General features: G+C 42.1%; 1 protein-coding gene across 1 annotated transcript in view; it reads left to right on the top strand.

Annotated features, from left to right (window-relative positions):
• LOC108797735 overlaps positions 1-25,720 on the top strand; it is a 69,841-nt gene that overhangs the window by 30,708 nt on the left and 13,413 nt on the right. The window contains exons 9-16 of the mRNA XM_018569387.1: positions 7,506-7,850; positions 11,216-11,506; positions 14,215-14,316; positions 15,869-16,234; positions 18,960-19,262; positions 21,592-21,942; positions 23,157-23,531; positions 24,062-24,355. Of these exons, the coding sequence (XP_018424889.1) occupies positions 7,506-7,850; positions 11,216-11,506; positions 14,215-14,316; positions 15,869-16,234; positions 18,960-19,262; positions 21,592-21,942; positions 23,157-23,531; positions 24,062-24,355 (2,427 nt within the window). The remainder of the gene's footprint in view (positions 1-7,505; positions 7,851-11,215; positions 11,507-14,214; positions 14,317-15,868; positions 16,235-18,959; positions 19,263-21,591; positions 21,943-23,156; positions 23,532-24,061; positions 24,356-25,720) is intronic.

Raw genomic sequence — 25,720 nt, 5'->3', positions numbered from 1 at the left:
CTCCCTCATCAACAAGGAGCATGTAGATGGCTTCCTGGCCAATCAGGAAGCCGGGCGGCATGTAATGACTCGCTGCCCGGCTTCCTTAATGAGTCTTCTGGTATCGGTGCATCCCTAATTTTAATTATTGTTTTCGTGACCTGCCAAAAGTTAAAAAGAAAAAATGTCACTTTTTTTTTCTAATGTCACTTTGCTGCAATTAAAATGTGTTCCTAAATATCATTTAACTCATCTGAAATGAACTAACATGTCAGATTTGTCCGAATCCTGAAACAAATTGACTTTCGGACCTGAAAAACAAAATAACGATGGAACCCGAAACTAAACAAACCGAATTTTTGGCAGGCACACGTCCAATCTCAGTACAAATGAGTAAACTGAGCATGAGATTGTAGTCCATCACGGAGTGAGCTTGGAGCGGTGACTACTTTACAACACACACAGGGACCATGGGGGAACACAAGTAGCCTCCCTCCAGAAGGAAGGACGGTGTCAGCACCAATTCAGAGATGATTGGAGGATCTATATCCGAGTGATACATAAATAAGATACATTGTTGTTCATAGGTAAGGGACCTGAATGCATTTTTAAGATTTCCTTCCTGAGGTTAGTGTCACTTTAAGAGGAAATATCTATTTATAAACATCCCCCTGTGTAGATAAACAGAAGATTCTTCATGGATGTCTCTGTTCTCTCTCTTCCTCTTGGCAGCAGCAGTTCCTCCCTCCCTTAGTCTCCCTCAGTGAATGGCGGATGTGTGAGGAGCAGATGTGTCCCCCTCCTCTCCTGCCTGAAATACAAATAGCTGCAAAAGTGAAAGTGAAAATAGTTGATCTTTGCTCCTGATCTTCATGCTACACCAAGATCCCGGGAAATGGCGGGCGCTCAGGCTTTGTTCCTGATTCTTCTATGGCAGACCTGTAAGTATAATGAGTCTCTTTATTATAACATTGAAGGTGATCCTTGAAATGTGTATTTTAAAAGGTACAGATCACAAAGCTGCAGAGAGATCCTGAGCATGTCGTGTCCTGATGTCCTCTGCATGGGGTGTGTTGGGCTCCTTCTATTAGGAAGCATTATGAATGGCCCGACAAGGTAATGTCGTACCAGAGCAGGTGTTGTAGAAAGACTACATGGGGCATGGCATGACTGATTCATTTTCGTTTGTCGGCCCCCGGGGGGTTATTTGTTACAACCTGTCAGTAGGTGAGATAATACATTGTACTGCGGAAACAGGTATGGCAGCTTTTCCGGTTGCTGCAGACCTAGAAGGTCATGGTTTGCCATCCAGGACATACTTAGAGTTGTAGTCCTTCGGCAGTCTTTACAGAGTAGTCCTGTGTTTCTGTAACCAAGGACTCGTCTACCTCTATTACATCTATTCAATGGCAGGCGTGACACAGTTGTTAACCCCTCCATGTCCAGGGCTACATGAGCAGGTGACCTTTTGCGTTTTTGGTATGTGTCATTTTTTTGGGGGGGTGAAGGTTTGCCTAGTACATGCTTTGTGTTATTTGTGCAGTTTAATATCTGACGCCATACTGCAGCGTCTTGATGGTGTTATTGCAATCAACCCAAAAAATACTCCATTTACAAAAGCAGACATCTTAACTCCGGCCAAAGAAAGACCTTTCATTTAAATGTATTCCTTAACAGCCACAAGGGATATAAATCCACTTTAAGTGCATCAAACCATTGGAGGTGAGGAGATTAAGGGGGGATATGATTTCCATGTACAAAATGTTCAATGGTGGTAGCAACATTAGCGATAAACTATTTAAAATTAACTCCATTACAAAAACTAGAGGCCACCACCTAAACTTGGTGGAAAAAAAATTCCAGCACAGGGGCCGTAGGGGTTTCTTTACAGTTAGAGCGGGTAGGGTCTGGAACTCACTGCCACAGGCGGCGATTTCAGCAAAAAATGGGGAATTGTTCAAGAAACTTTTGGACGACTTTTTAAGGGACCGTAATATACAGGGGTACAGGTACTCCTAAGAATGAGATCCTATAGGTTGGACTTGATGGACTAATGTCTTTATTCAACCTCAAATACTATCTAACTATGTAACTAAACCCAGATATTACTCTGTGAAAGTAGCAGTTGCATCATCACTGTGCTGTACATAGCCTGTGGCGCCCGAAACAAGGTGAGGGGAGCAGCGTGAAGCATGCAGGGCCCAGGACAGGAGGAAGAGGTCCCCGTACTGATATTAGCGGTTACCGGGATATTAAATATCCTGGTAATCAGCGGCAGTGAGCGGTCTTTGTTACAGGAAGGGGCAGAGACAAGACCAGTCACCCTGCACAAGGAGAGAGAGCAGCAGAGAGCGGTCTTTATTACAGGAAGCTCCAAGTCTCACACTGGATTACTGCACACATCTGGAAGAAATACACAAAGCAAGTCAATTGAAAAAATATATATAGATGAAGTCTAAATAAAATATATTTTTTATAATTTTGGGTCAGTTTTCCTTTGATAATATAAAATAATTATCAGGGCATATCCATTAAAGAAGAACTTCAGGATTTTAAAAAATTAACCCTTGTAGCGAGGCTACCCCCCACATTGCAAGGGTTAAATGCTTGCTTAGGTCTAGGGGAGAAAAGAAGATATACTCACCTGATCCTTAGGCCTGCAGCATTGAATGCTTACCTCCCTCCCCCTCTCCGCCACAGCTGTGGTATGCCCCTCATTGTCCTCACGTCTAAGGCCCCGTTCACATTGAGCAATTTATCGCGCGGTAATTCCCGCAATATCGCGGCTATTTACCGCACGATATCGCTCTCCAATGCATCTCAATGGGGCAAAGGGTCCTGCTGTCGCGGGTCGTGTGTCGCTACAGCAGGACCCTTTTTGGAGCGGATTTTGCCGCGATTCCATTATTTGCAATGCAAGCATTTGCGCGATATCGTGCAAAATGCAAATCGCGCAACAAACGCGCGATTTGCAAATCGCGCAGTGTGAATGGGGCCTACGGCCTGGTTCACACCTGGGCGTTGTGTAGCGCGTTCGAACGCTCTGCAAAACACTTTGCTCTCATTCACACCTAGGCGTAGTGCATATGCGCGTCTGTCGCGCGTTTTTTTACCACGATTCGCGGTAAAAAAATTGCGCGACAAACGCGCGTTTCAGAGGGCTACTTGGCTGTATCCCAATGGAAACGCGCAACAAAAACCGCCCAAAGTAGTACATGAACCTTTTCAGGCGTGGGCCGTTTTGTAGCGCGTTAGGGGCGGGCTGAAATACGGCAAGGTGTGAACCAGACCCATTGAAAACAATGGGATTTTCATGTTTGAGCGTTTTGTAGAGCGTTCGTCGAGCGTAGAACGCGCTACAAAACGTTCAGGTGTGAACGAGGGCTTAAACACCGAAATCCCATTGTTTCCTATGGGTATGATTTCAGCCCGTCTGAACGCGCTACAAAACGGCCTACGCCCAAAGGAGTACATGTACTTCTTTGGGGCGTTTTGGTCGCGCGTTTCCATTGGGATACAGCCAAGTAGCCCTCGGAAACGCGCGTTTGTCGCGCGTTTTTTTACCGCGAATCGCGGTAAAAACGCGCGACAAACGCGCATATTCAATACGCCAAGGTGTGAACCAAGCCAATAGACCTGCATCACGGGTCATTGGACGAAAAAAAAAGGCTGAGATGCTGCATGCTCGTTTAATAGAGAGAAAACGATGACCATCACTCTGCAAAGTTGGTGGCCCTCCTTGTGTTTCTGATTCCGATGGCGCCACTGTTGGCTCTAAATGGGCAAAGTCCCTGATTCCCTTTAAGGCAGGGCCAAACACCATCACACGAAAAGGAACCTTCATAATCTCAAATCCTTTATTTACATTGGCATATATCTCCTTTGTCTCCAGTAGTACACTTATGAACTCTTTTACACATTTTAGCGTGTAATGGGTTAATGTCTATTGAGGGGTTCCTCTCCCCCCGTTTCTGGAAGAGGTGGATAGTACTTAAGACCTGTATAGGGATCTTGTAATTAGCTATGGCTAAGGCCCAGGGTTGGGATCTGGGGCATGGTCAGTTGCTGTGTCTATATGCCGATTATAATGAAGGATTTGAGATTTTGAAGGATCCCTTTCGAGTTCCGGCATTGGCTGTACTTGGTTAATCAGGGATAATAGGAGCCCCAACCGAGCAGCAAGGTCTCTTCTGGTGGGCATTGAGCATGAGGAGGTTGAGCTGCTTTGTGTGTTTGGATTCCCAGGTCGCCAATGCTCTTTAAAAATTTGAGCTGACGTCCGACATTTGAGTTTTTCTCTAGTTGTTGTCAACGGAGTTGGCTTCTAAAAATGATCTGCAGGCTTCTGGATTGGGCTGACCGGCTCCTGCATTCCAAAGTAATTTGTCCATCCTTAAAAAATATGGAGTCACTTTTTTTCTCTTCAGGGTCATGGGAGAACATATAGTAACCTCCTCCCCACGGGCGTCCCGAGGTCGGGTGTCACCCGGTCTCTAGGCCAGGTGACACCCCACCGTGACGTCACCTCGCGCACATGTAATGACGTCATCATGCATGCGCGGCCATCTGATTGATGCCTGTCGGCGGCCATCTTGGTAGAGAGAGGAGTGGACGTTCACCCTGCGGGATGAGGTATGCCGCCAGGTCCCCTCCTCTCTCCTGACACTGTCAGCCTCTCGGTCCGCGACCGAGTGCCGACTTTTTAGAGGGGGGGGCGACACCAAAATGACTCTCGGTCATTTTCGTGTCACCCCTGCAATGGTGACACACGGGTGCGGGTCGCACCCCCCTTGTGACGCCACTGCTTCTCCCCTGACCCAAAACTCAGTATATCGCGTGCTATTGCCGGCTTTATACAGAGATCGTCGATTGTCGAGAGCCACCCAGCTGGCTGATTGACAACGGGCTCTGCCTATCTAGAGGCAGAGCCAGCTGTGCCCGCCCCCTCCCTTGTCCGTTCCTCCAGTCAGCGCTGGAGGATCGGAGAGGGGAAGGGGGGAATCCCTGCGGGGAGCGATGACTGACAGTCACCGCTCTCTGCAGGGAGAGGATTGGGAAGTCATCGATCGGCGGTATGTGTTCGCTCACTTCCCGATCAATAGAGCCGACCTGTGACAGCTTCAGTGTCATAGGTTGGCTTGAATTATGGGGATGAGTGTTTTTCACTCACCCCATAATTCTCCTTTAAATGCACTTACTATTGTTACCTCCTTGTTGTGTACAACCTTCGTGGTTGAGATATTCAAATTGGGAAGTAAAAATATTTATGCTTCGTTCACAATGTGGTTTTGAAGCTGCAGTTTCGTTGCGGATTTGCTTGCGTGTGTCTTTTTATGGGCCATGGGGTTTTGAGGTGCTTTTTGTTCATGGAATGCAATAACAACTGCTTCTTCAATTAACATTTAAAAGAAAACAAAAACATGCATACACTGAAGAATAATGAAACTGCACAAACATGAACTCTTCCCAGCAATGTCTCTGTGACTTTGTCAGGGTAACATGTGGCTGCATGGCAAAGTCTATATAAGACTATAACAAGCATTAGTAAAACAACACAGAACACATCCACGTGTAATTATCCTTATAGACACTGTCCCTGTTACTGTAGTCAAGAGTAACTCTGATAACAAAGGTTAATAGCTAGAGTGATCCCAGGCCCAAGGACAATAGGCCACCCCAATGCAACTGGAGTACTTTTATAGCAATCAGGGAAATGCTCCCTACAGTAGCCTGGGTCTTTCAGAGTAGCTGTGTACTATTAGACTCCGGCCCGGCTTCCCATAAACCGATTCTGACAGTGGAGGGCCTCTCACCTGGCTTCAGATCACTTGCCCAGCTACCTCCTACTCATAAGATGTGGCCTCTTTGAGCTCCTGGGGGGGAGGGAGCAGAGGTTCCCTGTCCAAGATTTAATGGGGCTCGCACCTGTATCTGAGAATGGTGAGTAAATTAATGGGCCCCCCAATACATCAGTGACGTGGAGTGGAGTCCGTTCTAGGTGAGACATTTCCCCCTGCCCGCCCTCGCCCCAGCCCGCATCTGCCCCTCCCCCAATTCGGTCATCGAGCTGGGTGGAGAATGGAGGGAGGTTGGAGAAGGGAAGAGCCTCCCTGTCCCTCACTTGCTTGTCACTGGAGAGGCATCAAGATCGATGTCCTCACTGTTTTTTTGTTCTTTTTTTTGATTGGACAGCTTGGACTAATGGCGCTTTGCCATTGGTCCAAGCCATACACAGAGCTTACGCCTGTAACAGCAAGTAGAGGCTGTTGCAGCTCTGGTTTCACTATGTTAGGTTACACAAGCAGTGGGGAAGCCCGCTGCTGTGTAACCTAACTTAGCGGTCAAAAGCCGGATGCAGCACTGCCTGTAATTACCAGGTAGAGCTCCGTCCATGACAGGTTACACAGCGGGGAGGCTTTCCCTGGTGTGTAACCTGATAGAAGCCAGAAAAAGCTGTCAGCTTCAGACAGCTTTTTCCTCCATAATACTAGGTGAGGCTCTGCCTCACCTAACCCCACGTCCCTGCACTACACTTATAAGGTGTGGTGTTCAGGAAACAGTCTAAATTTGGCTGCACACGAAAAAGCTCCACTCCAGGCAAAAAAACAAAATTTCTGTCAGAGTGGAGAAAGGATACTTCCACGGTCAAGTTCTTATTACAGTTTGTGTCCAGTTTTGTGAGATTTTCCCTTAATTTGTGTCCAGGCAGGAAGCCACTTCCTCATACTGCAGACTAGACATGTGCGATTTGTTTCGTTCCGAATCACAATGCATGCGAATGTGTCCGAATCCACATTTCCGTTTCAGAATTTTGTATCCCATCCAAATTTCGTTCAAAAACAAAACTGAATCGGAAATGTGACTTTTCTGGCCAATCAGAAATGTTTTTCGGTTTAATGCATCCGAATGGGTCTGAACATTAATTTTTGTTATGGCAACATGGGAGCCATATACAGTCTATACATATCATACTAAAGCTGAGGCTGCTAGACCCGAATTTCCAAATTGCGTTCGGGAGCCTCAGCTTTAGTAATATATGTATATGGCTCCCAGACCCCAATGGCATTCGGGAGCTCCCGAATGCAATTCGGAAATTCGGATCCTGAATGCCATTCAGGTCTAGGAGATTCAGCTTTAGTATTCATATCTGTAGATGGTTCTGTGGTATTTGCAACGAATATTCGTAAACAAAAATTTGGATTTCGAATCTGAAACCCGAACCGAATTGAATTTCGGATCCGAATCCTGAAATAACTAAATGTCCAAAGCAAACCGAATCAAATTTTTCCGCAGCTTACATGTCTACTGCAGACATACAGCAATGAGACTCAAGGCACGGGACTATCTAGATAAATTCAAGACAAGGCAGGTAGATTTTTTTTTTTAGGGTATTACATGGATGCAACTAACATTTCTAGATAGCAAATCTTCATCTTTTTGAGTCCTGGTCACTCTAAGGTGACACTTGCTGGAAAATGTAAATTTTACTTCAGCTACAACTCTAATGGTTCATTTCTTTCTTTCAGCCTTTCTTCACAATGAAGCCGCGTTGGTGGTTTCCGCTCCAACACCACACAGAGCCCAGCTGGGAACCAACATCGTGCTCCCGTGTTCTTTCAAAGTGGACGACGCTTCAATAGACCCTAAGTTCCTCGCCATTTTGTGGCTTTTTAAGGGTGAAGAGGTTCTGAGGGTTGACAACAAGGAGGAAAAGTCTCATCCAAGAATGTTTATGAATAAACAGGACATTGCTAAAGGAATCGCTAGCATGGAAATCAAAAACGTTACCATCTCTGACATTGGACAGTATAGGTGTATGGTGATCTACACTCCACAAAGGCAATACAAGGACATTGACCTCAGTGTTTATGGCAAGTATCCAACACATTCATGTATTTATAAATATGCAAATTGACCCAATTATACTAGTATCATTGTCCCATTGTCTTCAGCTATCACAAGGGTGGACGTTTGCATGACGTGCTTTTTCTGTATGAGTTATATTTGTCGTTGGCCTAGTCATAACTTCATATTATAATATTTAAAATAGAATATAATTAGCAAAGTTGCGCATGTAGATATAAATGTTTTATGAGATTATTGTGTGCAGGTTTTGGATGATGATGCAGCATGAGGATAGTTTTGGCTTTGGAACATTGGCATGGTTGTTCTGGGAGCAAGAATTTCAGTGCTGGAGATGTTTTCAGAAGATGTTTTGAATATTTTGAACACTGTAACTTGTATTATATGTTTTTTTTTTGTACATACACGTAAAAATGGATCACACTAAATGTATCAAGTTCCAAAAACTAATAGTTCATTTAGTTAACCTAAACATCTATTTTTTTTAGGGCTATAGAAATTAAAGATTTATTTCTCGATTATTTCTCGGTTAAACTTTTAAAATCAATTAAAATTATTTTGATCGCTAATGAAAACACTCACCTCTCCGCTGGCTTCCGGGAGTCCCGTCGGCGATCCGGTGACGTCACGGACATCGACGTCACCAGACTCCTCCCCCTTCCCCAAGTGGCTCCGTCGGCTAACGAAGCGAAGGAGGGAGGAGTCCGGTGACGTCGATGTCAAGCGGCGGCCATATTGAGTGGGGCGCGTGAGATTAATAACGTGCTGGATTAGTGTGATCCTAGTTCATTTTATTACTTCATTGCTGTGCTGTATGTGTATAGGCCAATGTAGTTGGATCTGTATGTGCGTTATAATTAATCGAAATTAATCGATCAAAACATTTTTCGATTAATTGAACACGAAAATTTGAATCATTGCCAGCGCTAATTTTTTTAAGTGAAAGGACATTCAAAGCATTTACATTATTCTATATTAGCAGCAAATGAGCTTTAAAATGAGTCTTTACTAACCTCTATAACCTCAGCCACTGTGGAGTAAATTATCTTGCAAGGTCACTGTAGAAACTCTAACGTCATTTGTTTCCTCTCCAAACATTGACTGAGCCCTATGAACGAACTCTATTTGCTCCAGTTTCTAGCATTGACTCAGCAGCTCAGCTCACCCTGTGGCTCCCTACCAGCAATGACTTAGCAGCTCAGCTCACCCTGTGGCTCCTTCCTAGCAGTGACATAACAGCCCTCCAGCATTCCAATCTGCCATGTAAACACAGTAAAAGCACGAATTATAAACAGTGTTTGCCATAAAACTTACCAAAATGTATCAAAAATACAAATTAATTAATGCAATATATGAAATAAAAATGTAACCGTTAGGCCTCATTCACACACAACGCAAGAGCAAAATTGTATGCATATTTGTAAATGCGTATAGTGCGTGAATTGTATGCAATCCCAAAATGCATAATTTTTCACAGAAACTCTAATGTACTGTATGTGCGTATACACGTGCACATATGCGTATATGTCCGCATGCGCGTAAAATATGGAGAAATTCTGAGCCCGGATGCATCTCGGTTCCATTTTGTTTTTGATACGGCTCCATACGTACCCGTGTATGGAGCCATTTATTTGCATATGGGAAAAAAATGAGGCGCATCTATGCGCATCGTATTATGCGACAGTGTGAATGGGGCCTTAGCAATCACAAAAACTATACACCGTGGCACAACTACCAATTACCAGTGACTGAAAAATTGAAGCGGAACTTGCTTTAGGGCCCGGTAACTGCTTGTTCATAGTTTAGGCAATCAGTTAGAGAGCTCTAGGTTACTAAAGCAGAGTATTGAAATCAGCGTCTCTGCCTCAGCAGCACAGCGAAGCAGCAATTAAGTCAGTGGCTGGATGGACTCCGGGGTATTCTACTTTTTTAAGCCAACAGCATTGGAAAGCTGCAGATCTAAAGTCATAGCTCAGATCTTAGGTTTGTGTTCTCTGCAGGGTCCACAGATTTACACTGTTTTGCAAGAGGCAGATTAGAGCTGTCCTTTCAAATTCCTTTCTTGCGGGAAGAAGAAAAAAAACTAAAAAAGAAATAACTTATTCTACGGAATCTCTGTGTAAATGCCAAATTGAGTATTTCCTTCCTTTTTCCATAATCAGCATTTCCCAACTGGGTAACGGATATATATGTGTCATGAGGGTTCAGGGAGCAGCTGAAAATAAGAGAGGGATTTTTTACTTTTAGTAATAGAAATACTACAGCAAAGTGTGATCCTTATAAAATATTACAGATGTTTCTCATCAGCATCCCTCACCAACAGCACGGACAAAAAGGAACAAGCGCACTACCCAGGTTACAAATTTGGCTGGGAAGAGTGAACCAGGGAAGTGGCAACAGTGTGCAAGCTCTTAGGAACAGGGAGAGGGACCCTGTGGTAGCAAAAACAGACGGTGTGTGTGTTAAGAGCGCTACTACTGTTTATGATTTTTGAATTGTATTCAAACAGTAGTAGCTCTCTTAACACACACACCATCCCTCACCAAAAGCTCAACCAGAGGGGTATTATTATTATACAGGATTTATATAGCGCCAACAGTTTGCGCAGCGCTTTACAATATAAGGAAGACATTACAATCACAATACAATTCAAGACAAGATGGTAAGGAGGGCCCTGCCCCTGAGGGCTTACAATAAAAAAGGGAATCACAGGTCCCAGGGCCACACGCCAGCCAGTGTAACCAACTCAGCGTGTTTCCTCTGTCATGGACAGGACCCTACTAGGCTGCGAGTTATCACTGCTCTGCTAGTAACTCTCTAGTTGCTGAAAATAACCACCAATATCAATCTTGCTAAGCCTCATGGGGGGAACCAATGATTCCAATCAAAAAAAGGTCACCAGATCTAGGTCAATTCCTTTCACGGGTTCTCCTCACCTAGCTGCTTCTTCCTAGACCTGCACACTTTAGTAACCACGCTTCCAATTTTGATGCACATTAGCTGTCCATAAAGGCCATCTAGTTGTCTTGGACATTCTTCTTACTTTAACCTGATATTGTTTTCTGCTCAGCAGATGTGTCAGTGAGTCATTTCTTCTATAACTGCAGAAGGTGTTTAGTAGTCATACCTCTTATCGGCTTACAACATTTGTTAAAAATGCAAGCTTTCTGAACCTCCCTTAGGCCCCTTCCTCAGGTATCATACAATGGCAGAGTAATGGGCATAAGGAAAGTCCTGAAAGCTTGCATCCTTAATAACTTACATTAGCCAATAAAAGGTATCGATTAACCTGCAAACTTTCTGCATTGATCAATGGCTGGCAGAACAAGACTCTTAATTCTTCAACAGCTCATGGTTTTACGTTCCCTTTCAGCAACTCCATCAATTATAATTGAGAAAGTGGAGAAGGAGGACAAGACAAGCTTTGCACGGTGCTCGGTGAATAGTTTCTACCCCAAACATATCACAGTGGAAATCCTAACGGACCACACAATTATTGACGACTTAGTACTATCGGAATATCACACAAATGATGATGGCACTTACTCGGTTAATAGGACATGGCAGATACCATCTGATGAGTCACCAAAAATGTTGTCCTGTACAGTCCACCATGAAACACTCACACCTTATGTACAAAAAGACCTTCAGCTGGTTTATCAAGGTAAGGCCCAAAACTCATCCTGTACTGTCTATTGTAAACCACAGAGGAATGTTTAGTAACAAATCTTAAACCGGTAACCCACAGATGTGAGGTCATTTTGGGTAATAGGTGTGATGTGAGCATAAATGCTTATATCAGCTGAGAGTGCGTGTTTATACCTTCTGTAGACACCCCTGGAACCATTATCTGAAAGTACATCTCAACACAAAAACAAAAAGTATATATATTGTAGCTTACCAGTGCCATGGGGGGAGGGGGGGGGGGGGGTTGTAGTTCACAGAGGTGGACTGGCCAAGGCTGATAACACTGCTTGGTATTTCAGTACAATTGAGGCAAAGAGCACAAAAGGTACTCAGACATGCTGTGGTAACCCAACTGTTATTGTGCGCTTACCACAATGCACGGCAAGGCACTTTACTTGCATTGGTGCAATTCATAGTGAATGGCTCCCCAGTATGCCTCCAGAATGCATGTGTGCTCCAATGCAGCACAGCACAATGCATCGTGTCCTGTGCATTGTGACATGATAAAATGCAGCCTGCTCTATTTTCACGTGTTGCTCTGCATTTCAGCCTGTTCATTTTAATTTCATGAGTAGACTGTTTAAAGCAATGCCGCTACATGCATTGTGGTGTGAATGGGCCCTACCGTGTTTCCCCGAAAATAAGACACTGTCTTATATTTTTTTTGGCTCAAAAAAACACACTAGGTCTTATTTTCGGGTTAGGTCTTATTTTTTTTTAATGTAGAACAATCCAAAATTAATTCAAATCCAAATTAAATAATCCAAAATGGCAAAAGGTAAGAATAGGTTGATCAGGGCAATCAGGGGTGTCGTACCTTTCCAAGAGCAATTTGGCAACCATATGCTGGCCAGAATGAGCGAAGCGCGCTTTCACTATAAATTCCTCACAGGTGGAGTGCATTTGGTATCACTCCGCCTGTGACAGGAGCCGGCGCTATAGAGGAGGCATGCGGCTTATGCGGCTCTGCTCCCTCCGCTGCTGCCTCGCTTCCTCTAGCGCTGGCATCGCCGATTCTCTCCCGTGGCTCTTCAAGTTTTCCCTTCTGCCACCACCGGCCCTAGGAAAGGTCACAACTAGGTCTTATTTTCGGGGTAGGTCTTATATTTTAAGAAATCCCAAAAATAGTACTAGGTCTTATTTTCAGGGTAGGTCTTATTTTCGGGGAAACAGGGTATGTATGCTAAGTCCTAAAACAAAGTAAATGTCTATCTACCCACCCAGAGGAAGGCTGCTCAACTACATGGCTTCTGATATCTGGTATAATAACGTTCCCAGGCACCATGCCCCTTAATGTGATCAACTGTATTGGTCTCTAGTAATCAGGCTCTGGGTCACCCCTAGCAATCAGGAACCAATCATTGTGGTTCCCAGTAATGTGATCACCATGACAGTCATTCATGTGCAAGTTGGAGATTTATTCAGAAAATAATCCCTTTCAGACCTTAGATGTCATTGCAGCCTGAAGCGGAACGTGTGCCCTTATTAAATATTGTAATTGTCATATACAATTACAGTATTGAAAGCTGTCTGTTTTTTAATAAGAATTTAAAACAATAATAATAATTCACAGTCAGCATATAATTAAAAAAAAAAAACAAAGCAACTAACATCTGAATATAATCCTCTTTGGACCTTAGATGCTACTGCAGCCTAAAGATGACAGTGTGCTCCTATTTAATACTGTAATTGTCAAATACATTTACAGTATTGAAAACTGTTTATTAATTTAAAAAAAAACATGAATTTAAATAATAAAATCCTATTTCACATTGTGTCAGCATAAAAAAAAAAATATACAAAAACAGCTAAGAACTGGTAAGCCGCAATATATAATACATTTGGCTTTTGATTGCTTTCATGTGTGATATTTATGTTTTTCCTTTGTGGGTTTTTTTGTGGGGTTCTTTAGATATTATGAATAAAATAGTAGAATATGTTTTAATATCATTATTGTGGGATTGTTTTTGGAAACATAAATACTCTATATACATTTTTCTTCTACTTGATATTTGCTACATTGGATGGGATCCCCTTCAACCCTCAATTTTCCAGGTGGTTGCGCATCCTTGAATGGGATATGCATTTTTCTTTATGAAATGGAAACACTCTAAAGCAGGTGTAGCCAACCAGTGGCCCTCCAGCTATGGTGAAACTACAAATCCCATGATGCATCTCTCTCCGGGAGTCATGTCTGTGACTGTGAGAATGTTGCAATGCCTCATGGGATTTGTAGTTCCACCACAGCTGGAGGACCACTGGTTGGCTACCACTGCTCTAAAGGGACCAATAGCTTCATCTACTGGCTGAATATGAGAATGCAAAATATTCATAAACAATATTTTGTATTTTAAAAATAAAGTGCAACTTTGGGGAAGGAAAGAGCAAAATGAGGTCTGAGATGTAAAGTTAATGTACTCCAGTAAAGATTATCCTTGTCACCATTAAATGACTTGCAGCCGGAAACATATTCCCTGATGAACAACAATAAGCATTCTCTGAATTGACCGGGAGAACTCTCACTGCACCGAGTGAATGTTGCAAGGTGAAAATCTTTGATTCCACCTCCTCATCTCACTTTCTGGTGCTGCTGTCAGTTGCATTGCTCTCAGTTCTCTTTGTGGTAGACACCTGATGATGGTTCGAGGTCATACGGTATTTAAACTCTATTATTATCTCTTGAAGACCAGAACTCTACAGGCGTGGTGGTGGGCGGCGTTGTTGCCGGAGTCATCATTTCGATACTGGCCATCCTTTTCTTTTTATGGTATCGCAAAAGGAAATCAGGTGAGACATTGTATTTCCAAGCCATACATTTTTACTTATTACTTTTCATATACTGATTGCATACTGACACTTATAAGTATTAGGAACGTCACATTCACATTACATTCCTGTGATAGGGCTAGCCTCTGCCTAATTATCCCACCTCAAACTAAACACTCAACCATCACGTTCTCAGACAATTCATCCCCACACAGCTACCTCCTCATGTATCACCTCCCCCTCCCTTTTAGATTGCAAGCCCTCAGGGGCAGGGTCCTCATAACCATCTTGTCTTGGAGTTGTATTGTGATTGTAATGTCTTCCTTATATTGTAAAGCGCTGCACAAACTGTTGGCGCCATATAAATCCTGTATAATATGTAAGAAGGTCACTGGTCTGTAGTCAGGAGTTTGCAGTATGTGCAGATTTATTGTGAATAAATCATCAACAGTCTCTTTCAATAGGGCGCTTTCTCCCTATTCAACAAAACAGCTTCCAGCAGCAGTAACACGAAATCAAAAGGCCGGCTCCAACTTAGGAGTCTAACTAACAGTAGTTTCCCTGACTACTTCCTACTGGAGCGGCTATTCCAGCTTTCAGTACCAAAAAGAAGCATAAAGAAACACATGGGGGAATTTATCAATACTGGAGCAGACAAAATTGGAGCAAATTTGCAGAGCAACCAATCAGCTTCTCTGTTTCTTTTTCAAATCTTACCTGAGCAAACTAAAGAGAGATGCAGATAGGTTGCCAGGGGCAACTGCTCCAGATTTTGTCTGCTCCTGTTTTGATAAATTCCCCCCACAGTCTTTAACATATAATTTTTAGCCAGACCTTACCCCTCAGGTATTCAGCCGCTCTCCAGTCTGTGTCTGCATCCATCCAGTCCAGCATGGATCTCTCTCTGAGCTCTCTCCCAGTCTCAGTCACTATCAGGTGAAGGCTAATTAATAGAGAGAGGAGGTGTCCCTGTTGGGGCTTAACTCCTTCCAAGCCAGGGAAAGTTGCCCTTCTCAATCTCTCAGTGACATACACAAAGTCATATACCCTGCCACAAATAATAATAATTATCTCTTTTGAGGTGTCTATTGAGAAAAAAGCAGAAATGAGTCAGTATGGGGCGGAGATAAGATGACAGCCCACAGAAATGATGAATGAGAGAGCAAGGTTTGCAGGAGTTAAAGTGGAAGTGAAGGTTCATGGAGGATCGTTTTTTACTTGTGGTTTTTACTAAAGATATCCTTTGCTTATGTATTATATCATCACAAGTCAAGTATTGAACTTGAAATACTGTATGATGATATAATACATAAGCAAAAATAAATGTTAGTTTTCAGCTTATGAAATTGGTATTAAAGTTTGTCCGATCTCCACTAGTCCCACCAGAGCCATTGCAATATACACCACACATTTCAGAAGTCAAACTTATTTGTCAAGTCCTGTCCTCTTTGGAATTATTATATTACAAGTCAACTTAACTCTTTAAATTTCTGTATGTCAACCACAGTAACGATTTGCCTATCTGGAATTAGATACATATTGCTTTCTCACATTGTTATTATGTTTCATACAGGTCAGATGTTTATGGTGAATGACATTGAGAGTCCCGTGTGGGTTGATGGTGAGAAGACCACACTGCCCTGTAAAGCTTCAAACTGTACTGGGGATGTCCAGGTGGCTTGGGTCATTAAATTGAGAGATGGCACAGAACTTGAAGTCTCAGACACTAGATCAGGAGATAAGGAAGAGGAACAACCTTTATTGTCCAGAGAGTACCACGTGACAAGTGACCGGGACAGTCAGAAGTCAAAAGGACATGTGACCACAAAGCTGACCTTCATTCCTTCTATATCCAGACATCTGGGGTCCACTATAACCTGCAGGATCATTCATAAAAATAAACCTGTGGAGAAAACCTGTGAGATCAAGTCCATCTATGGTAAATAATGTAACCCTATGTTATGATGTGTGAGTTGTAGCAGTGTGTATTAAACAGAAATAGCTTGTAGTCAACCAACACCCGACTTTTGAGTTGCAGCATTGCTCCTGGCCTATTCAGAGTGTCTTGGACTTATGTTCAGTCTGTGGTAGATCTTCCCACTTGGACCTAGAGGCAGTATTCTGACAGTCAGCCTCATTGCTTGGCATATGATAGATAAGAATGTTCTGTATATGATAGTTACATAGTTACATAGTATTTGAGGTTGAATAAAGACATTAGTCCATCAAGTCCAACCTATTAGGATCTCATTCTAGGAGTTAAAAAAAAAAAAAAAAAAAAAAAAAAAAGGGAACAGTTTAAAAAAACTGACAGAAAAGGAAAAAGAGTGATATGATAGATAAGAATGTTCTGTAACATAAGAATGTTCTGTATTGGCCAACAGCAACCAGTCATATTTAAATTGGTTCAGTGCACTGAGCTTGCTTAATGATGACTCGTGTGGGGCAGAGTAGACAGTTCTTATTTTAGATAAAAACTACCGTATTTGTATTTTTATCTTTTCCTTAAACCAAAGAAGGATAGAGTTTTTTGCATACATTAATTTGTATCTAGGGTAATAAATTCTTTTAAATCCAGAATTCTTAAGAACAAGCAGAACACACTCAGAGGATATATCAATACATTTAGCAGTTACTATTTTCTGAACACAGACTCACGTTTACTCTTAGGCTAGGTTCACAACTGGGTGATCCATCGTGCACAAAATCGTGCGCGGATTGCCCAGCGGTCACAAAGTCACCCACCACAGCCAATTATTTTGTAATGGAACCCCAGTCGTGCCAGGTGGATTGCGCAGTTTCTCGCTGTGATTCCGCCCGTGTAATTGAACATGATCGCGGCTAAAAAAAAGTTGTGCGTTGTGTGCACCTTTTTTTAGCGATTGCCGCGCGGATGTAACCCCTTTGAAATCAATCGCGGCAATCACTGAGTGCACCTAAACACGATTGCGTTGTCTTAGGATGCGCAAAACCAGCAAAAAGTCACTCGCACTCCAACATAATATCCAGTCAATCTATTTATTGACCAAAAAGGTGCAGCATTTCCATGCAACATTTCAGAACCCAAAGGTCCCTTCATCAGGCAATTTCTATTTGCCTGATGAAGGGACCTTTGGATTCTGAAACGTTGCATGGAAATGCTGCACCATTTTGGTCAATAAATAGATTGACTGGATATTATGTTGGAGTGCGAGTGACTTTTTGCTGGTTCTACGTTTTCTGCCAAGGCATCTGCTGCCGCTACCGCACTCATCCTGCCTATTGGGATTCTCTTCGGTCAGGAGTGCGATGGGAAATTATGGACTTTGTCCCAGGATGCGTGTCCTGGGTATCACTCAGATCTGAACCTAGCCATAGTAAGCTCTTAGTAACTACAAACTATGACAGGAAGAGCAGCGGAGCTTACAGAGTTTTTTTTCAATTCTTTATTGCCATTGTGGTTATCTTTCACCCAAATTCTCCAATGTACTACTTAAAGTATAAGTGAACCCAAAACTTTCCTTTACATTTTAGATAGACATGTGGATCAGCAAAAACATTTGTTTCATTTTGTTTTCATTAGGATTTTTCGTTAATTCTTTTTTTTGACATACGGGTCCGAAAGTCAATTCATTTCGGGATTAGGATTCGGGCGAATTCCGATTGTTCGTTAGTGGTAGTATGTGCGAATTTTCATTGCGGACGAATCTTCGTTGCAGCAAAGTGACAAAAAAAAATGTCACTTTGCTGCAACGAAAACTCGATCATGAGGAAAATTTGTACATACTACCGCTAATGAAAGTTGATGCTTAATACAATAAAACTTCTTTCGTGAAAGAAACTCGGATGCATCTGAAATTTTCGTCTTTGGAAATTCGTATTAGTTTTCATTCGTTATTTCTGTCATTCGGAAATTCGGATGCATCTGAATGTTCGAATTTCCGAAAATGTGTCCGAATAAGGAATCTTTCCGAAACAAATCGCCCATGTTTAATTTTAGATGAGGGGAGTAGGGAATGGTGAAAACCCCTGTCATTCTTTTCCATGTGTGCCGGATTCGGATGCTTTCCCTTTACTTCCTGTGTTCTAGATACATAAGAAATAAGATGGAACCTCCCCTAGTTAAAAGAAATGCCCTATTAGACAACTGTCACCCGAAACAGGCATCCCCATTGGATGATTTCCCCGTTATTCCTGAACTGTGGCAACCCAAAAATGTGGTACTCCCTCACTTTTAGCCCCAGTGACAATGATCAAGGGGACAAATTGAGAGTGTGTGTTTCCTTAACAGGGACACAGACTGGATTTTAACCACTCCCCACTCTTTCAAAATCTAAAATAAAAGTTTTGGCTTTAGATACACTGGAATAATTTTCTTTTTTTGTGATTTATTAAAGAACACTGCACTTATGTAGATAATAAATTCTCAATATTGGATCAGTGAGGAGGGTCAGGTGTTTTCATGAGCTTGGAGCTTCAGCCAGTTTTAGGGTATCATATATCCAGCATTTACAGCAAGGTTTTACTTCCTATAAATCTTTATTTTTTTAACTTATCTTTCTGGAACTTTAATAATTACAACAGGTGAATAATTAAAGAGGGAGTTTGATGTCACCTAGCTTGGTTCATAAATGTTCTAAATCTAATTTTTTTATTTTATTCAAACATGTTGCTTATTTCTGCAGCGAAACCCAAGTTCGTTGAGCCTGTACAGTTTACACTATCTGACCAAGGAGATGTACAAATATCAGTTAAGTTACAGAAGTTTTATCCTCAGGAGATGGAGGTGAGCTGGTTCTCTAGAAGGGGGCAATCTGAAGAGAAAATGCCATCAGAGGACACGAGCAGCAATTCTGGAGATACGTTTGATTTGGAGAGTAAATGTTCAGTTTCCGGAGATCTATTCAATGATCCCACATATAAAGTCATTGTGAGGTGGAAACATCAGTCCATGGAGGAATCACAATCCCGTGAGCTCTCTGTAAGAGGTAAGGATTTAGGACTACAGAATGGTAATTTACCCCCTTCTGTCTTTTGCTATATTTTTGAGGCATGAATGTAAATTCTTTAGGGCCAAGAATTATTTGGATATACATTTTTTATTTAGCATTTTAAAATATAAACAGGGGGTACAGAAAAGGGAGAAAGTGTTTACAGAATGAAAGCTTGCCAATGGGGTAATACTGGCTTAGCAAAAATAGACACGTGAATAGAGTATACACATAAACATATGATGACTATGAGTTTGTCCCCCAAATTAGTTTGAATAGAGAGCATGGCCCAAGGTTGCCCCTTGTAGGCCCAGTAGGGAAAAATAATAAGGTCCCTAAGAGCAGGGCTAGTGAGGAGAAGGAAGGCAGATCAATATAATGAAGAAGTCAAAAAAAGGCATAGAAAAAAAGAAGGGGATGAGAAGGAGGGAGGCACTGCAACCACCCAAAAGTGGAGGGAAATTGTCAGCAGTGACAATGTAAAGGCAGACTGCATGTTCATTTATGGGTTCTAGGGGGTTGGGTCAGCCTGGGGGGAAAAGTATTCTAACGTGAAGATGAAATCATGTCCACAGAATCAAGTTTTCTTACTCTGTTCCTCATTAGTGTGAAGAACATGAGTGAGATCCATCATATCTTTAATCGCATTGACCTTGCGAAATTCTAAAAGATTTTTACACATTTGCTTGTGAGCCTTCATGTCATGGTGCTCAGTTGTGTAGAAAATGTATTCTGAGTTTCAAATCTTGCTTTCTGAAAGAGTTACACCGAATCTGTTTGGAGAACATGGTGCCTTGCTGACATGATAGGATTCAGATAGATTGGCTTTCCAGTCACTAGCTTAATGCAGGGTTAAAGGATACATTGGATGTTCTTCTGAGTTTAATGCAAGTAAAACGATCTTTTGGAGTCTAGTCTCCGTGATAGCGCAGAAGACACTATAATATCTGGGACACAAGGCAGCTAATGAGTAGAAGAAGCTTGGACTGAACTCATTAGTTAAAACAGGACAACTTGAACATGCCAAATCAAAAACAACATTATTATTATTATACAGGATTTATATGGCACCAACAGTTTGCGCAGCGCTTTACAATATAAGGAAGACATTACAGTCACAATACAATTCAAGACAAGATGGTAAGCAGGGCCCTGCCCCTGAGGGCTTACAATCTAAAAGGGAGGGGGAAGTGATACCTGAGGAGGTAGCTGTGCAGGGATGATTGTTTGAGAATGTGATGGTTTAGTGGTTAGGTTGAGGTGGGATAGGCTTCCCTGAAGAGATGAGTCTTAAGAGATCGCCTAAAGGCAGTCAGAGTCGGAGATAGTCGGACAGGTTGGGGTAGAGAGTTCCATAGGATGGGAGAGGCTCTAGTGAAGTCCTGGAAGCGAGCATGGGAGGAGTTGATTAAGGAAGCTGGAGAGCAGGAGGTCTTGTGAAGAGCGTAGGATAAAGAGGAGAGTAACAAGTGTGATGGAGGGTCTGGAACATGAATAGGGGAAGGTAACTGCACAGTGGCGATCTGATCCCGAATTGTATCTATTTTGTTTTTTAAATGAGTTGCAATGTCCTGGGCAGTGAGTGAGTTAGTGGGTGATGGCGGTGGGGGACATTGTAGAGAGTTAAAAGTGGAAAAGAATTGACGAGGTTTGGATGAGAGTGAGTTAATAAGAGTGACAACATAAGTCTGTTTGGCAGCACGGAGGAAGGAGTTATATTTTAGGAGGGCAGCTTTGTACAGGGTGAAGTCTTGCAGAAGTCTGGTTTTTCGCCACAGTCGTTCAAGAGCGCGGCTATGTCTTTTTAGATGTCTGGTTTCTTTTGTTTGCCACGGTTGTAGTGGACGTGGTCTAATTCTGCGTGTAGTGAGGGGAGCCAAGGTGTCTAGGGAGGATCAAAGTGAGCTGTTGTAGACAGAAGTAGCCAGGTCAGGGCAGGACAGGGGTGAGATTTTGTCGTAGAGGTAGTCAGTAGCAGAGTAGAGAAGAGAAGGGTCGAGGTGGCAAAGGTTTCTCCGGGTGACAATGTGCCCTGTAGGTGGATTCAGGGTTGGGGATAGGTTGAGGGTAAAACTGACAAGGTTGTGGTCTGAGAGGGGAAAAGGGGTGTTGGAGATTACACACATAAGACTGGTTGCTTGTGGTAGTGAACCATATATTGTATTGCAATTGATAATTTCTAATGGTTCAGTTATTAAATTGAATAAATAGTAATAATATTATAACCAGCACTGGGAATGTGAATGCAACAAATTTATGGAAGGGCAAACACTTATAAGGTCTAATGTCTGATGTGTTTCCACGTGTGTCTTTGTCCCTTTTTCAGACCTTCACTGGTGTCCAAAGCTACAGAACATCCCAATAGAAACTGTTTTCCAGGATGATGAGGTTATTTTACAGTGCCGGGTGACAGACTACTTCCCCAATGCTCTGGCAGTGAAATGGTTTGAGAAGAAAATGGGCAGTCAGGACTTGGTAGAAATTTCCAATTCTCAGAAATACAAAGTTCCAGAAATCTCATCGTACAGGATGGAAAACGGAACATTCTCTTCTACAGCGGTCTTATCTTACAAGAGATCTGATCTGTCAGGGAAGGGAGTGGAGTTTATCTGCAGAGTGGAACATCCCAGCCTGGATACACCCATCCAAAATAGTATTTTACAGTACAGAGATACAGGTAAGTAATAATATTTTATCATGTCATGTGTATAATGGGAACTATTTCCTCATTTCTAAACCAGTAGTGAGTATAGAAAATAATTTGGGCCTGATTTACTAAATAGTGAATTGATCAGAAACATCCAATTATGTGCAGACGTATTAAAAAATAGAGTTTCTCTTTTCCATGATTAGATGTTCCTCTGCACTTCTGTTCATACTTTGGTTGCTCTGGAAAGTGAGCTACCTTCAGTTTTAAGACCAAAGGGCCTAGACCACACTCATATCCTTAGGAGCTTCCCTGGGAATGCACACTCAGCCTTCTTCACCCAGTCTATGTCCTGCAGCAGACAGATCTTCAAAATGGGGCATCTGAGACTCGCTTGAACCTTTGCAGACACAAACCAGCTTACCAGAGTGTTCCAGACCTGAGAGGGTCTCTTAGTTTTGCCACTCTTTTTTGGCTGTCACACACTTAGAGAATAGCCCAACGTGCAACCCCATGACCACCACTCATATCACTTTCCACTGCACAGCTTCTTGGTTAGCACCACTGGATTCACTGGACAGCTCTCTAATGCTCAGGAACATTAATCGTGGCATCACTTACCATCTTGATCAGTAGATAAGGCAGTCACTTCAACAGTCAATTAACATTAATCAGATTTGGTCAATGCACCTCTGGTTGGCCTCTGAAGTTCTTTCAATCCTGCCAACACTGAAAATTCCTAGAGGAACAAAATCCCCTACCTGAGTTCCCCCAAGGATGGCGAACTCCATAAAACAACTACATATCAGGCCTAGTTGTAGCTCCCACCAGCAGAAAGGTGTTACCTCAACAACTGCCTCTTCTTGCTGTGATAGCACATATATGTATATTATATAGGGGCTACATTTGATTGAAGGAAAATGTCCTCCAGTTAGAGAAGAGGCAATTTGTTGCTATATTAGGGTGTAAGGAATGGAAGCACACTAAGAGATGTCCAACAATTCTAAAGATATACCAGCCATGTGTTTAATCTTAACAGCATCAGATGGTTTTTTTTTTCATCCTACATATGAACTGTAAATGCATTTAAATTTAAGGAAATGTCATATTCTCTGTGCATTCCCACCTAACATTGTATTCAATGGCCACAGTGGAAACTGAATATTTATGTTAGTATTGCCCTTATACATTTTTCCAAAAGCACTTTGTCAAATTTTTGTATGTGTTATCTTTTTCTCTGCTAGAGGCTCCAACGTTTGTCATAAACAACATCCAGGGACCCCAGACGTGGTACAACGGGGAGAAGGTCACTTTATACTGTGCGGCCTCATACTGTTTGGAAGGTGCACAAGTAAATTGGATTGTGAAAGCAGCAGGTGTCACTATCTGTGAAATAGGCGAGGATGGAGCAGATGTGAAGAAAGCCCCTCATCAGTCCTCTGGCTATGTGGCTCACAGAGAAAGAACTGAAATATCTGATAAGGAAGGTCTTCAGGATGTCACCTCCTCTCTGACCTTCACACCTTCCATCTCTAAACACCAAAATATCGACATTGCCTGTAAGATTCTCTGTGATGAAAAAGTAAAGGAGAAGACTTTTCAGTACAAATATCTTTATGGTGAGATATTTTTTCTGTATTTTTGTGTATTTACTTCTAAAGGGCAAAAAGTATTTGATTATTCTGTCTCAAATGTTGCTTTGTGCAAGAAAACATAACTCCTGTGACACATTCTTCATGGAGAGTTTGGCATCTTACTTACTTGACAATGTCCATAGGCAGTTTAACTCACCAGGAAGGGTAAAATTAAATGCAGTTTTATTGCAGCTTAGCACAAACAGGAGATGTTATTTTGGCTTGAATGAAGGTAAACATTTAATTCTCTTCCAAAGCTTCCTGGCTCTGTAAGGGTAAAAACCATTCTAATATCCTGTATGGTGAGGCTGGGAATGGTTCCTTGGGTATTGTACTAACTAGCCACAAAAATAAGAAAGAGAATAGAGTGAAACATACCAACACATGAAATCACAAATAATAAACTGGCTGCTTGTAATAGCACATTATGTTGCCTTGTTTGAGTTAAAGAATACAGAAACATTTAATATTGGATGTTTTCTTTGTGCATTGACAGTTTTCTCATTTTATTCCAGCAAAACCCAATGTGTCCGGTCCTATAAAACTGTCTCTGACTGATTCTGGAGAGGTGCTGTGCTCACTGGACATACAGGGATTTTACCCCAGTGATATTCAGATGAAATGGAACAACACGGAGACTTCAGAACCAAACAGACCATCTCAGAAGAGTGATGGCACCTTTAGTGTTCACAGTGAATGTAAACTTCCTGGGAGCTTCTTCAGTCATCCCGGCTCTGCAGTGAAGGTGTCCTGGAAACACGATTCCATGAAGGACTGGGAGAGCAGAGAGCTGTCTGTACTGGATAAAGGTACCAAGAATGATCAGATCTAGGAGTTACTGAATGAATGACACCTGTATTTTAAAGGAATCTGATTAAACTACAATCAGAATAAGATGGAACAAGTATTTTGGGGGTAACGAAGTAACAATGATCCTTAGTATACAGGTGAAACTCGAATAATTAGAATATCATGCAAAAGTAATTGCAGTAAGTGCTGCAAAAGGGGCCCAAACCAAGTACTGAGTACATATGCATGCTTGTACTTTTCAGAGGTCCGATATTGTTCTATGTACAATCCTTGTTTTATTGATTGCATGTAATAATCTACTTTTTTGAGGTTGTGGATTTGGGGTTCTTGGGGTTTTCATGAGCTGTAAGCCATAATCATCACAATTATGACAAATTACAGCTTGAATTATCTTGCTTTGCATGTAATGAGTCTATCTCATATATTAGTTTCACCTTTTAAGTTGCATTAGTGAAATAAATGAACTTTGCACGATATTCTAATTATTCGAGTTTCACCTGTAATTTAGTATGCATATAAGCATTGAATAGAAGGCCTGCTTGAAACTTTGTTGTTTAATAAAGAGACCCATGTCTTCCTCTTTTTATACTAGCAAAAGAAAAAATGGTGCACAGCCATTAAACAAATGTGAGCTTTATTGAAGGTATCCCAGCTTATTGCCAGCATATCCTCAGTTTACATGGATACTTTGCAAAGTGTCAGTGCCCCACTCTCCCTCTCTATACATCTGTAGAAGTGAGATTAGACAATTTATACTGCAGTCAACACCGGCCGTTTTTTCCTGTCCTGAGAGTCAGCATGCCTTGCAGTATTGCACACATGCCAATTAGACTACAGGGCCAGCCCAGCTCTTGTAGATGTAGAGGGAGATGGGCTATCCATTTTGGACTGTGGTAGTGACCTGGCACATGAATATTGACACTAGTCCTGTATATATACTGTACCACAGCGCTAAAACTACATAGGTTAAACATGGTTTTGTAAACGCTTGAGTGGCATGGTAGAGTTTTATTTCCTAAGATTAAAAGCAATCCAAAAGTTCATCAGTTGTGTGTTAAAAGTTTATATGATTCCATGGTAGTCAATCTTCTTGCTAGTGATTGTAAACCGATATGTTCCATTCTACATATGTAATATGAAGATAAAATTATAAAGCCGTCCTACCATCCTACAATAGATTCAATGGTGGCATTTGACTAGTCAATTTCTACTTTCGCTCATAGTACACTCCATGTATCGGTTTAATATTTGAGTGGGATAGCTCGCAGTCCTGACCGGTGACTTTTGCTCTAAGTGTAGTGTACTTCCTGCAGAGAGTGTGTGATGTCACTACATTTCCAGGTAGGGGCCTACGCATTCCATCA

The sequence above is a fragment of the Nanorana parkeri genome, unplaced genomic scaffold (genome assembly GCF_000935625.1).
Source record: "Nanorana parkeri isolate BGI_ZX_2015 unplaced genomic scaffold, ASM93562v1 scaffold1327, whole genome shotgun sequence".
Lineage (NCBI taxonomy): Eukaryota > Metazoa > Chordata > Amphibia > Anura > Dicroglossidae > Nanorana > Nanorana parkeri.
This window is presented reverse-complemented; position numbering and strand designations above follow the sequence as displayed.